Consider the following 14436-nt stretch of genomic DNA (forward strand, 5'->3'; position numbering starts at 1 on the left):
CATAGTTCTAACCTACCACGCTTCTGACGGCCCTGGAGCCCCGTAACCTCCGTCTGGATGCAAGCACATGTCTACATGCGCGAGCTCGAACAATTTCACTTCCTAAACACAGTTCTCGAATTCCATGCAGGTGGAGCATAACCTCGTCTCTGTGCCCTTTTAAAAAAACCATCAATTTCAGTTTTGATTGGGAGGTTTAACGTCCCAAAGCGACTAAGAGTATGAGAGACGCCGTAGTAGAGGGCTCCCTAATTTAGACAACCCGGAATTTCGACCACCGCTTTCACTGATATCACGCAGCAGGTAGGCGCTCTGCTTATCTCCTCCATCGCAAAGCGTTCGCTGCGGTAAAGATTCGAACCCGCATCCTTGCACAAAGTAGTCGAGAGCCCTAACCACTGCACCACCTCGCTGATTTCTATCAAAATTACTAAAACGAGAGGCTTCGCTAGTTGAAGATAAGATGTTGACTCAGCGTAGGCAGCAGGAAGTTGGCATTTTGTGTTGCATATGGGCACCTCGTATTCTTTTTCGAGAAGTTGGTTTCCTCTGTTCCTGTGCGCCACCGGGAGAATCGCCTTGATCTCGGGCTGCTGATGTATGCTGCTGATATTACTGTGATATCTTAATATCCCAAATTAGTCATGATGGAAGCCAAGCCTGTAAAGAGAGCATAAAAAGGGTTTTGACCTTCTGTGAATAAAATGATTAACTTCGTGTTTTTCGTGGGCACCCCGGATGCGGCAAGAGCCAGGAGTTCTATGCCGAGAACAATGAGGAAGGAAATTGGTGCTCACTTATAAGGCTTGATATCATTTAGAACCACATCCGTCCTGCTTCTCCAGTTCTATTGCATTGTCCTACATTACATCTCCATTGCGCAGAGCGGAATGGATCTAGGGTGATTCGCGGTGCGAAGCCAGATATTTGAGGGTACCGGAAGGTGAGCACAGTTTGACCATTTAGATACTCGTGCAGAAAGCAATCCCGTTAAATAAAGGGAAAATTGGCCTCGATGTAGGCTGAAGGCGAAATGTGCATCTGCGTAGTAGCGCTATATAAGAATTTCATTCCATGCATCCTATTGCGCATGTAGCAATGACATCAAAGGCGTCGTTTGGGAGCTCTGAACACATTGCTATACTATGTTGGGTTATTCGTGTTTGAATAACAACGCAGCCCATATAAAACACGATACATAATAGGCCTAAGGCACGCACAGGTGTTGTAACATCCAGGTGTGGAAATCGTAACCCGAAATATAAAATTCCATCAGCACGAAACAACGTGACAGCGCTGAGCCACCACGCAAGCTTGGCTTTATTCCTAAAGACTTATCGTCCTACTCATACAACAGGTTTTTCAAACAACAACGAAAGCACTACTGCTGTGTCAAACTCTAATATCGCATTCATTAGTAATAAAATGGAGCATTAAGCAATTCTGAATAATGAGTGAAATATTAAGCGGCTTAAAAAAGTATTTTTCATCCTTTTCTTTTCGCGAAACAACGAGAATGACAGTCAATGGCCATAAAAAGGGGGGAAGGAGACATCCTTTTGATGTGGTCAGACACATTCTTGAGACCATTATACTAACCACGCGTGGGTGTCTATCCTTAAAACACAGTGCCTGTTACAAAACAGAGGCTATCTTTAGGCTATGGTTTATATACACACGAACGGGCAAATGTTGCAGTGATAGCTTTTGGTGCAGGTATACACATATGTAGCGTTACACTGTGCTCAATTATAATACATGAGGTCATAAGTTGCCCGTCAAAAGTCACGTCGCAGTCGGCTTCCGTTTCTGCAGATACACTCTTGCGGACTGAATAGCTGCAAGAGAAGACTGCTTATATTGGTAAGATTTCTTGTCAGTGTGCGCCCCTTGTGCTGAGTATGATCTGCAACTGGGGAAGCTGCGCGCGCGTTTGTGCTCAGCAGAAGGTGTAAACCGCTCAACTGCAAACGGTACATTTTAGTTTTAAGGTAAAACTCTGGCGTTTGGGTACGTGCGTCGAGTAAATATGGAGACCGAGAAGCTGTAAAATGGATCATGTCAGATTTGTATGGTGACTCTTTCTCGTGCGTTAAATGCAGAGTTAAATGCAGAAACTGAGCTGTGAAAAAGAGATAACATCACATTTATAGTGTCGCTCGCATGTGTCCCAGCGCTGAAGCTGAGTGAACTATGAGGGCAGGAAGCGAAGCCTAGCTATAGAAAATAGGACATATGTCGCATTTCTAACAATTCTAGCTGGTGTGGAGCGCTCACGCAGAGGTAAATGTGAAGACCGGGCAGCAACATAAGAGTAGATGCATTTGAACACAAGCGCACGCACCCCTGTGCGTGCGATTGTGGGCGGGTGACTGCGATGCCTGAGCAGGAGTAAAACATGTCGCATGTGCACGCGCGCTTATGGAGAGCTAAATGTAAAGAGCGGAAACTGCACAAGGATACATGTCGCCTTTTCAATGTTTACAGCCAGTGTTCGGGTGCCTATGCAAAGCTAAACGTAAAAAACGAGGACCTGCTCAAGGATACATGTAGAATTTACGGTTTCTATTCAGTGAGCATCCTCTTGTGCCGAGCGAAGTGTTAGGACAGAAAAGCTGCAAACGGATACTTGTTGTATTTGTAAGGTATTTAGCCAGCGCGCTTCCGCTTATACCGCGATAAATACGAAGAGCTAGCAGCTGCAAAAGGACACATGTCGCATGTTTAAGGTTTCTTGGCAGCATGAGTGCGCTTGTGCCGAGTTAAATGCCCCGAAGTAGCAGATGCATAAGGACACATGTCGCATTTGTAAGGTTGCTCCCCTGTATGCGTGCGCCTGTGATTAGTTAAATCTCCCGAACTAGCAGTTGCATAAGGACAGGTGTCACATTGGTAAGGTTTCTCGCCAGTGTGAGTGCGGCGCTTGTGTATAATTAACTCTCCCGAACTAGCAGCTGCATAAGGACAGGTGTAACATTGGTAAGGTTTCTCGCCAGTGTGAGTGCGGCGCTTGTGTATAATTAACTCTCCCGAACTAGCAGCTGCATAAGGACAGGTGTAACATTGGTAAGGTTTCTCGCCAGTGTGAGTGCGGCGCTTGTGTATAATTAACTCTCCCGAACTAGCAGCTGCATAAGGACAGGTGTAACATTGTTAAGGTTTCTCGCCAGTGTGAGTGCGGCGCTTGTGTATAATTAACTCTCCCGAACTAGCAGCTGCATAAGGACAGGTGTCACATTGGTAAGGTTTCTCGCCAGTGTGAGTGCGGCGCTTGTGTATAATTAACTCTCCCGAACTAGCAGCTGCATAAGGACAGGTGTAACATTGGTAAGGTTTCTCGCCAGTGTGAGTGCGGCGCTTGTGTATAATTAACTCTCCCGAACTAGCAGCTGCATAAGGACAGGTGTCACATTGGTAAGGTTTCTCGCCAGTGTGAGTGCGGCGCTTGTGTATAATTAACTCTCCCGAACTAGCAGCTGCATAAGGACAGGTGTAACATTGGTAAGGTTTCTCGCCAGTGTGAGTGCGGCGCTTGTGTATAATTAACTCTCCCGAACTAGCAGCTGCATAAGGACAGGTGTCACATTGGTAAGGTTTCTCGCCAGTGTGAGTGCGGCGCTTGTGTATAATTAACTCTCCCGAACTAGCAGCTGCATAAGGACAGGTGTAACATTGGTAAGGTTTCTCGCCAGTGTGAGTGCGGCGCTTGTGTATAATTAACTCTCCCGAACTAGCAGCTGCATAAGGACAGGTGTAACATTGGTAAGGTTTCTCGCCAGTGTGAGTGCGGCGCTTGTGTATAATTAACTCTCCCGAACTAGCAGCTGCATAAGGACAGGTGTAACATTGGTAAGGTTTCTCGCCTGTGTGAGTGCGGCGCTTGTGTATAATTAACTCTCCCGAACTAGCAGCTGCATAAGGACAGGTGTCACATTGGTAAGGTTTCTCGCCAGTGTGAGTGCGGCGCTTGTGTATAATTAACTCTCCCGAACTAGCAGCTGCATAAGGACAGGTGTAACATTGGTAAGGTTTCTCGCCAGTGTGAGTGCGGCGCTTGTGTATAATTAACTCTCCCGAACTAGCAGCTGCATAAGGACAGGTGTCACATTGGTAAGGTTTCTCGCCAGTGTGAGTGCGGCGCTTGTGTATAATTAACTCTCCCGAACTAGCAGCTGCATAAGGACAGGTGTAACATTGGTAAGGTTTCTCGCCAGTGTGAGTGCGGCGCTTGTGTATAATTAACTCTCCCGAACTAGCAGCTGCATAAGGACAGGTGTAACATTGGTAAGGTTTCTCGCCAGTGTGAGTGCGGCGCTTGTGTATAATTAACTCTCCCGAACTAGCAGCTGCATAAGGACAGGTGTAACATTGGTAAGGTTTCTCGCCAGTGTGAGTGCGGCGCTTGTGTATAATTAACTCTCCCGAACTAGCAGCTGCATAAGGACAGGTGTAACATTGGTAAGGTTTCTCGCCAGTGTGAGTGCGGCGCTTGTGCACAGTTATTTGCCAAGAGGTAGCAGCTACATAAGGGCAAGTGTCACATTTGTAACAAAGAGCTTTTTGAGAGTGCTGTACACGTTTGTAAGGTTGAACGCTAGTCTGCTTGCGCTTGTGGTCCTGGGTGCGCATTTGTGGTTGTGGTCGAAGAGTATAGCTAGCGCCCGTGCTCGTTTGCTGAGTTGGGTTTTCTTCCCTGTGTATCAGCATGTGTCTTTCAAATTCTGCAAAGTTCGGTGTAGCATACGAGCATAAGCGGCACTTGCAGAGGCTGCCTTCCCATGGAGGTCTGTTGTCGGAGCAGGAACTCTTTGCCATGAACATTAGGAGATGTACTGGCAATGGCGGCTACGCCTCGACTCAGGCGATTGTGCGCAGAAGAAACTCCTGTGACAGCAGGCAGGAACGCTGATGTCTTCTGAAAAGAAAGTCCATGAAATAAGGATGTTAGTAAATATATGTTCGCTTGCTTATTGCAATCAGTTGTTTGGTACACTTTGCGTGCAGTGTATTATGCATGCCGCACCTGCTGCCAAAAGAGCTCCATAATTGCTAGGTAAAAATTACTGATCTAATAACCGTGTAACACCATACACAGATAAAGAAAATAACATCGAGTAGCGCGCCCTGTAAGAACAGTGCTTCATGCAACTCTCTTGTGAAGCCTTTATTTAAGAATTCACGTCATGATTTGTTTCGGACTACAAGCAGTGTTCTTATATATACTTGTGTGAAAATTATATCGTCCGGCAACAGGCTACCACCGCATAAAATTAAAATGTTAGGTTTTGGCCAATCGCTTGATATAGCAAATAAATTGAATCTAAATCGTTTGGTATACTGTTTGGAAGCACGTTGAAATCTTTTCTATTACATGTACCTATCAAATTTAGGCGTCACACGCCTGAAAAGTATCGATTTGTCACGTATATTATAAATAATGTAAACATTGACCAAAATATCCACTAATGATTTTAATAAGCTCTCAGCACATATGCAAGCCAGTAGGGTAGCAACATAAAGACAGCAATGAAAAAATAAACTCTATATCACAGTTATCCTTGTTACATTGGCTGAAAGCGTAGGCACACAGAAACAGATGAAGAAAATCGCACGTGTTTTAATTCTTTTGACGGAAAGTGAAACGTTCATGGTTGTAAATGGAAGCACTTGCGTTTACGTGGGATGTTTTCCTCATTCCTGTTTATTGTAACAAATTTCGGTGAAAGCCAGTTCTAGAACCCCATTTAACCCGGTCAGCTTCAAAATAAACACGTTGCAAAATACCTGTAGATTTCGACCCTATATTAGCAAGGTTGTACAAGCCTCTCGTGTCTTTTATGATTTGAAACCAGAGATCCCGGTTAAGGAGCCACTTTACCATTTTCTCTTTTGAAACCCAGAGACAAGAGACCGTGGACTCCTAATCAACTAATTGGTAAGATGAGGCTTAAATGCCATGTTTCCTAAACCGCGCTCCAGCGTGAAGAGAGAGCTTCCACATCACACTGAGCGCTTGAGTATCATCAGCTAAAATATTCTATCTACAGGAATATTCGCTGTTCTTTAAATAATCTAAAAGGGGCACTGTGATTGCATAAACGTATGAGAGATATCAGCTGCCTACAATAGCGCGCACGGAGGGAAGCACCGGGCAAACTTCTCTATCTCTCTCTTTCACCACAACAGCGTCAGCAACCTTATGTTGGCATTGGGTACTAGTGCAGCGCGAGGCACTTACGCTTGATATAACATGAAGCCTGAGGGACGCTTGCAGGAATCAGAGTTCCGTCTGCTTCCGGCCGCTCACCGCCGCCCTGTGTGCGGGCGAAGTTCGCACGCCCCCCGACCAAGAGCACCGTGCCCTTGAGTAAAATGAGCACACTAGAAAGTCACTTCAAAACCACACAGTGGAAGACGCTGCGCGTGGCTCTGGTCTGGAGCTTATGGTCGAAGCTCAGGCGCCGGGTGCATGGCCCTTATGGCCCTCATCGTCTGCTTCTGGCCGTTCACCGCCGCTCTGTGCGTGGGCGAAGTCCGCACGCTAGGAAATCATTTAGAACCACGCACTGGAAGAGGCTGTGCGTGGCTCTGGTGCGTGGGGAATATGGCCGGAACTCAAGCACCGGGTGCATGGCCCTCATCGCAATAAGTCGGATGCCTTCTAGCCAGCGCCACGTCGACGACCATCTTTCACAATGCTTAAATGTCCGTATGACTTACTTTCGTTGCGCTATCTTGCTGCCAACCATTCATATTACGTTCCATTTATTCATCCAATTGTTTAACTTTTAAGAGAAAGGCCCGGTAACTGTCTCTATTGTTTTCTGTGGACACCTCAACCGCGCCGTAAGGGAAGGGAGGGAGGTGAGAATGAAAGTGCAAAGAGAGAAAGAGGAGCCGTAGCGGAGGGCCACAGAGTAATTTGGACCACCTGGGGATCTTTAACGTGCGCTGACATCGCACAGCACACGGACGCCTCTTCGTTTCGCCTCCATCGAAAAGCAGCGGCCGAGGTCGGGTTCGAACCCGGGTACTCGGGCACAGTAGTCGGGGGTCTTACCACTGCACCACCCCGGCGGGGCAATTATCTAATTGTTTAAGATTGCTTTTATATTTGAGTGCCTTGTCGCGGTTTATGTTTCCATATGCTTGTACCTTACTCGTCTTTTAATTCTTTCCTGTGTTCTTCCTGCTAATAATTACATGTTCTGCATGTTCTCCGCGCTCCTCAAATTTCTTCTGATTCAGTAACGCATCGACATATAGGAAATGTACATGGCAGCAACCTAACAAATTATGTTGTCTAACTCTGGCTCTAATGGCAGGTTCTAGGGAGATAAGACCCCTGTGCCTCCACGGTTTACACATGAAAGCCTTTGGCCAGAGCAGTTTGGGACACTCTTTCATCCCTCAGCTGAAATTTGTGTTTTGGAAGAGAGGCGAGGGGGCTGTTATTGTGCCCTTAACGGCTATCTGGAGAGCATGTGCCGATTGCGCTTTTAATAAGCAATAACCGTCTGGCCTGAGGACGCATTTAATTGATTTATGTAGAATAGAAGCACTGCGAAAAAACAGCTGCCATTATTTTTTATTATTATTTGAATTAATAATAATATTATTATTATTACTAATAAAATTATTATTTGAATATTATTTGAATTTACACCCTGTTCTTATCTGCTATTGAAGGTTATCGTTTAGCTCTCGTATACCCTGTAGCCACGGAATCGGGTAAAAATCAGACCAAATTCAAAAGCCCCTCGGTGCGCAGTGCGCGTCTCCCAGCCGCAGAAGCGTTGGCTTCCGTTGTCAAAGAGAACGGGTCCTCGCGGTGCCACGACTGGTGCGAACCAAGCTCAGGGAAACTAACCTTCCGGCTCGAAAATGTGGAAGAATCTGGCAGAGTAACCTTTGTGATGTCTGGTTAGGTCAAAGCTTGGGAAAAGAAGAGTGGTAGAACTTGTACAACTTGTGCCCTTCACAGTCAGTGAGGACAGCTGGACCCCGCATTGATATGAGTCAGTTGGCTGGCCGAGGGAAAGCCGAGCTGGCTGTCAAGGGAACGACTGCTTACCTCGCGTAGTACGCGAGGAACCGCGGCTTGCTGGCTCGTGTGCTCGCACGCAAGGGGAAGGTGACCCCTTAGTACCGTAACTCTAGAGGTGCGCGTAGAAGCAGTGCGAACAGAACACAGTGAATGGAAGCGACTGATCCAGGTAGCACATGCGATCAGCCCGATATTGGAAATTGGTTGGCGACGTCTCGTTCGACAGTAGCGCGGTGTTACCAATGCGCTACCAATAATGGTACAACCATGCGATAACATTGTCCACTCTTGAACCAGTTATTCACATGCTCCAACAGCAGGCAATAATGACCTTGCGTATAGAATTGCTTTCCAACATTGTATACACAATGATACATGCTGGTGGTCAGTGTTACCCAGCCATCTGCAAATTCTTGCCCATATTGCGTGAATCATCACATACATGGGTAAATATTTTGCTGCCAGCATATATGGCTTGTCGACATTGAATATACCATGGCATTCATTCGTCAATATCATTCCGCCAGTCTCAGTGGATTACCAGCATTGCATACATCTTCAGTTTCAGTGGCCGATATTGCCCAACGAGAGGTGGCCGCTGGCCATCATTGCACATATCATAGCATGCATTGGTAAATATTGTCCTGCCAGTATTGATGGCTCGTTGACATAAAATATATCTTGGCAAACATTGACCACTGTCCCCCCGGTCAATCGTGACGGCTTCCCAACATTCTGTATATCTGCAATTAAAGTGATCGATGATGGCATACCACGGTAAATATCGATCTGCCAGTATAGATGTTGACAGATCTGGAAGGCGAGCAGCGTTTGACTGCTTGAATATTCGTGCAGTAAGCAATCGTGTGAAATGAAGGGAAAAGTGGCCTCGCTTTAGGCTGAAGGCGCAAAGTGCATCTGCGTCGTAGCGCTTTACAAGTCTTTCATTCCATGCATCAGATTGCGCATGTAACAATGACATCAAAGGCGCCATTTGGGAGTTTTCAAGACCTTATTATACTGTACAGTGGCTGTTCGCGTGTAAATTTTTACATTATTTAAACAACTAGACGCAGGCCCATTACAACACCGGACATAATAGACCTGAGGTAACGGACAGGCGTTGTAACATCCCGATGAGGAAATTGTCACATGAAATGCATGACATGAGCTCGAAGAGATAGTGCGCTGAGCCGTCAAGTCAGCCGTGCCTTTATTCCGAAAGACATATTCTTATGTACACATACAACATGATTTTAAAACAACAACGAAAGCACTAGTGCTATGTCAAACTCTAAAATAGTATTGATTACTAATAAAATAGAGCACAAAGCAATTTTAAATAATGAATGAAAAATGAAACGGTCAAAACAAAGTGCTTATCATGATTTTTTTGCGACGCAATCAGAACGACAGTCGATACCGGTAAAAAGGGAGGAAAACGACATTCTCCATGTGTGGTCAGACAGATTCTCTAGACCATTATATTCATCACACGCTGGTGTCTACCCTTAGAACACAGTTCTTGTGAGAAAATAATTGCTAGCTTTAGGCTATAGTTTATAGACACACCAATGAGCAAATGTTGCTCTGATAGCATTCGGCGCAGGTATACAGCATATGACGCGTTCACTGTGCTAAATTACAATGCATGAGATCACATGTCGCCCTTCAAAGGTCACGTTGCAGTTTCTTCCCTTCCTGCAGACACTCTGTTGCAGCCTGAATAGCTGCAAGAGGAGACTGCTCACATTGGTAAGATTTCTTGTCAGTATAGGTCCCATGTTCTGAGTCCCACCTCCAGCCTGGGAAGCTGTGCGGGCGTTTGTGCTCTGAAGAAGGTGTAAACCGCTCAACTGCAAAACGATACATCTTAGTTGTAAGGTGAAAGTCTGGCGTTTGGGTGTGTGCGTCAAGGTAATGAGGAAACCGAGAAGCTGTAAAATGGATCATGTCAGATTTCTAAGGTCACTCTTTCTCATGCGTGACCCTATGGGGTGTTAAATGCAGAGGCTGAGCTTTGAAAAAGGGATACTAGCACATTTATACTGTCACTTGCCTGTGTCCGGGCGCTGGTGCTGAGTGAAATATGAATAATGAGCTGCAAAAAGCGACAGGACGCATTTTTCCATCGCTCGCTAGTGTCAATGCGCTTGTATCGAGCTCGAAGCGAAGCGTAGCTAAACTAAAGAGTCATATGCCTAATTTGTAAGGATTCTAGCTGGTGCGCTTACCCAGAGCTAAGTGTGAAGACCGAGCAGCTAAATAATAATACATGTCGTATTTGCACACAAGCGCATGCACCAGTGTGCGTGCGATTGTGTGCGGATGATTGCGATGCCTGAGCAGGAGCAAAACACGTCGCATCTATAAGGCCCTCAGCCAGTGTACGCGCGCTTATGGAGAGCTAAATGTGAAGAGCGTACCACTGTATAAGGATACATGAAGAGTTTGCAGTGTTTATAACAAATGATATGGCACTTATGCAAAGCTAAACGTGAATAGCGAACAGCTGCTCAATGATATCTGTAGAATTTACGGTTTCTACTCAGTGTGCATGCGCTATTCCAGGCTGAAATGTGAAGACAAAACAGTTGCAAAAGGATTATTGTGGAATTTCTAAGGTTATTTAGCGAAAGTGCGTGCGCTTATGCTGAGCTAAGCATGAAGAAGTAGCAGCTGCATAAGCACACATATCGCATGAGTAAGGTTTCTCGCCAGTATGCGTGCGCTTGTGTACAGTTAATTGCGAAGACTGAGCAGCTGCATAAGGACACATGTCGCATGTGTAAGGTTTCTCGCCAGTATGCGTGCGCTTGTGCGCAGTAAAATTTCCAAAACTTGCGGATGCATAAGGACAGATGTCGCAGTTATAAGGTTTCTCGCCAGTGTGAGTGCGCTTGTGTACAGTTAACCGTTGAGAGCTAGCCGCTGCATAAGGACAGATGTCACATCTGTAAGGTTTCTCGCCCGTGTGAATGCGCTTGTGTAAAGTTAATTGCGGAGAGGTGGCAGCTGCATAAGGGCAAGTGTCACATTTGTAAGGTCGTTCGCCGGTGAGCGTTCGCTCGTGTCGATTTATTTTGCTTGGACAAGGAGCTTTATGAGAGCGCAGGACACATTCGTACGGTCGAACGCTGGTCTGCGTGCGCTTGTGCACGGTTAAATGCGACGACTGCGGAGATGAACAAGGGTACCTGTCACATTTCAGAGCACTATAGCTAACACCCGTGCTCGGTTGCTGATTTAGAATGCTAGAGTCAAGAGCGGGAAACGGGCACACCTCAGCTTCATATGTTTGTCCTACTATGTGGTATACCGTACGATCCTCCCAGTTGGAGCTCTGTGTAAACACCATGGGAGCCTGTGAATCTAAGTGTGGGTTCTTGTTTGTGTGTTCCAGAACCATATGTATGTCAATATCTGCGAAGTTCGGTGAAGTGTACGCGCATAATCGGCACTTGAACAGGTTGCCTTCCCATGGAGGTCTATTGTCTTGGCAGGAACTCCTTGCCATGAAATATTAGTAGGGCTTGGGGCTCTACTGGCAGTGTCGACAATGCCTCGTCTCAGGAGCCTGAGCGGAGATTAGCCCTGAAGAAACTTCCTGGTCACAGGTTGGAACGCTGACCTCTTCTGAAAATAAAGTCCATGAAATCCGTATGTTAGAAATATACGTTCGCTTGCTTTTTGCAATCAGTCGCTTGGTACATATCGCGTGCCGTGTATTATGCATGCCGGCCCTGCTGCCAAAAGAGCTAGAATATTTCTAGATAGAAATTACTCATCTAATGACCGTGTAAAGACATGCACAGAGAGCAAATGACTCAAAAAAGCGCCCTGTAAGAACAGTGCTTTATGCAACTTTTTATTGATGACTTTATGTAAGCACTCAGATTATATGTTTTGTTTCGGACTTGATGCAACTTTCATATGCATATCGTGTAAAAATGTTATCGTCCAGCAGCAGGTGGGAAAATGTTATCGTCCAGCAACAGGCTACCACCACATAAAATATGTAAAGTTTTGGAAAATCATTTATTATAACAAATATATTGAATCTGCGTTGAATAGTATGCTGTTTGGAAGCACGTTGAAATCTTTTCTATTACAAATGGTTCTACGGTGAAAAGTGGTAATTTTCATCAGCCATCTCCGTTCTAGCACTGAAACTTTTACGAGTCTAACCACAACCAAATATAACAATACCTATCAAATGGTACACTGGTCGTCATATTCAGGCGTCACACGCTTGAAAATTTTGGACTTCTCACGTACTTTCGATAATATAAACGTTAATTAAAATATGCGGGAATGATTTGACTATATTCTCAGCACATATGCAAGGCCGTAGGATAGCAACATAAAGACTGAAAGCGTAAGCACACAGAAACACAGAGAAAATCACGCGTGTTTTACCCCTTGGACGGAATGCGTTTAATAAATGCTACACATACTGAAAACATGTCACGAAAGTTGACTTGTTTCCCTTTGAATCGAAAATGTTTTAAATACTTTTTTGAAAGGGTGAAACGTTCACAATTTTAAATGGAAGCACTTGCGGTTACGAGGGAGGGTTTATTTATTTCTGTTTATTTGTAACAAGTTTGAATGAAAGCTAATTCTAAAATCCTATTCAGCCCCGTCAGCTTCAAAATAATCCCGTTGCCAGCTGTAGATTTCGACCCTATATTACAAAGGTTGTACAAAACAAGCCTTTCGTTTCTCACGATTTGGAACCAGGGATCGCGCTTAAGGAGCAGCTTTCCCAATTTCTTTTTTGAAACCATAGACAAGAGGAAGTGAACCTCTCCGCAACCGATTGGTAATCTAAAGCTTAAATGCAAAACTATTTCCTGAACCGCGCTCCAACGTCAAGAGGGAGCTTCCCTATCACCCTAGTCATTGCCTAAACGTATGACAGTATCACCTGCCTACATTACCGCACAAGGAGGGAAGCGCCGGGCAAACTTCTCTCTGTCTCCCTCACTTTCTCTATCTCTCTGTGACCACAACATCCTCAACAACATTATTTTGGCGCTATGTATTGGTGCAGCGCGAGGCACTCACACTTGATATAACATGAAGCCTGATTGACGCTTGCAGGAATCAGAGTCCCGTCTGCTTCCAGCCGTTCTCCACCGCCCTGTGTGCGGGCGAAGTTCGCACGCCACCCGACCAAGAGCACCGTGCCCTTGAGTAAAATGAGCGCACTAGAAGGGCATTTCGAAACCACACACTGGAAGACTGTAGCTTATGGTCGAAGCTCAGGCGCCGCGTGCATGGCTCTCATCGCAATTAGTCGGATGCCTTTGAACCAGCGCCACATCGACGACAATCTTTCACACTGCTTGAATGTCCATAGGACTTACTTTCGTTGTGCTACCTTGCTAGCATTCATTAATCGTACGCTTTGTTTATTTTTCCAATTGGTAAGATTGCTTTTAATTGCGCGCCTTGTCGCGGTTTGTGTTTTGATATGCTTGTATCTTGCTCTTGTAATTCTTTTCTGTGTTCTTCCTGGTAATAATTACATGTTCTGTATGTTCTCCGTGCCCTAAAGTTTCTTCTGATTCATGAACGGATCGCACATAAGAAATGCACACAACAGCAGCCTAACAAATTGTGTACAACTCTGGCTCTAATATCAGGTGCTAGCGTGATGCAGCCCCTGTGCCTCCACGGTTTACGCCTGACAGCCGTTGGCCAGAGCACTTTGCGACAGTCCTTCATCCCCCAGTTGAAATTTCTGTTTCGGAGGAGAGACAAGGGGGGTGTAAACATTGTGCCCTAAACGGCTGTCTGGAGAGCGTGTGCCAACTTCCCTTGCAATAAGCAATACCAGAGTCCGGCTTGAGGACATGTTTTATTGCTTGATTTCTGTCGAATAGAAACACTGAAATGGAGCTGCCATTATTATTTGAATTTACACCCTATTCTTATTCTGACGGTGAAAGTAATCGTATAGCTCTCGTATTCCCCGTAACCGTGGAGTCGGGTTGAAATCAGCACAAAATGAACAGTCCCTTGGTGCGAAGAGCGCATGTCCCAGCCGCAGACGCGTTTGTTTCAGTTGTCGAAAAGTACAGGTCCTCGCAGTGCTACGGCTGGGGCGATCCAAGCTCAGGTTCTAGGGAACTCTACTTTAGGCTCAAAAAGGCGAAATAGAAGGTGCAATAGTACCCTTCGTGATCTCTAGTAAAGACAAAGCTTGGGAAAAAAAGAGTGGCAGAACTTGTAGAACTTGCACCCTTCACAGTCAGTATCTACAATGAATAGGCACAACTGCTCAGGAGAGCTGGACCCCGCAATGATATGGGTCAGGTGGCTGGCCGCGAGAAAGCCGAGCCGGCTGTCAAAGGAACGGCGGCTTATCACGCGTAGTAGCG

General features: G+C 45.7%; 1 protein-coding gene across 5 annotated transcripts in view; it reads right to left on the reverse strand.

Annotated features, from left to right (window-relative positions):
* Positions 1-4510: 4510 nt before the first annotated feature.
* LOC146172612 (uncharacterized) overlaps positions 4511-14436 on the reverse strand; it is an 83685-nt gene continuing 73759 nt past the window's right edge. For 3 of the 5 annotated variants that reach the window (XM_084586082.1, XM_084586083.1, XM_084586084.1), the window contains one exon: positions 9246-11683. In XM_084586082.1, the coding sequence (XP_084442208.1) occupies positions 10677-11564 (888 nt within the window). In that variant the 5' untranslated portion in view covers positions 11565-11683 and the 3' untranslated portion in view covers positions 9246-10676. Of the gene's footprint in view, positions 4916-9245; positions 11684-14436 lie in introns of those variants that run through there. The other 2 variants (XM_084586085.1, XM_084586086.1) reach the window with 2 other exon arrangements.

The sequence above is a fragment of the Amblyomma maculatum genome, unplaced genomic scaffold, assembly GCF_055883805.1.
Source record: "Amblyomma maculatum isolate TAMU_Amacu unplaced genomic scaffold, ASM5588380v1 scaffold_13, whole genome shotgun sequence".
Lineage (NCBI taxonomy): Eukaryota > Metazoa > Arthropoda > Arachnida > Ixodida > Ixodidae > Amblyomma > Amblyomma maculatum.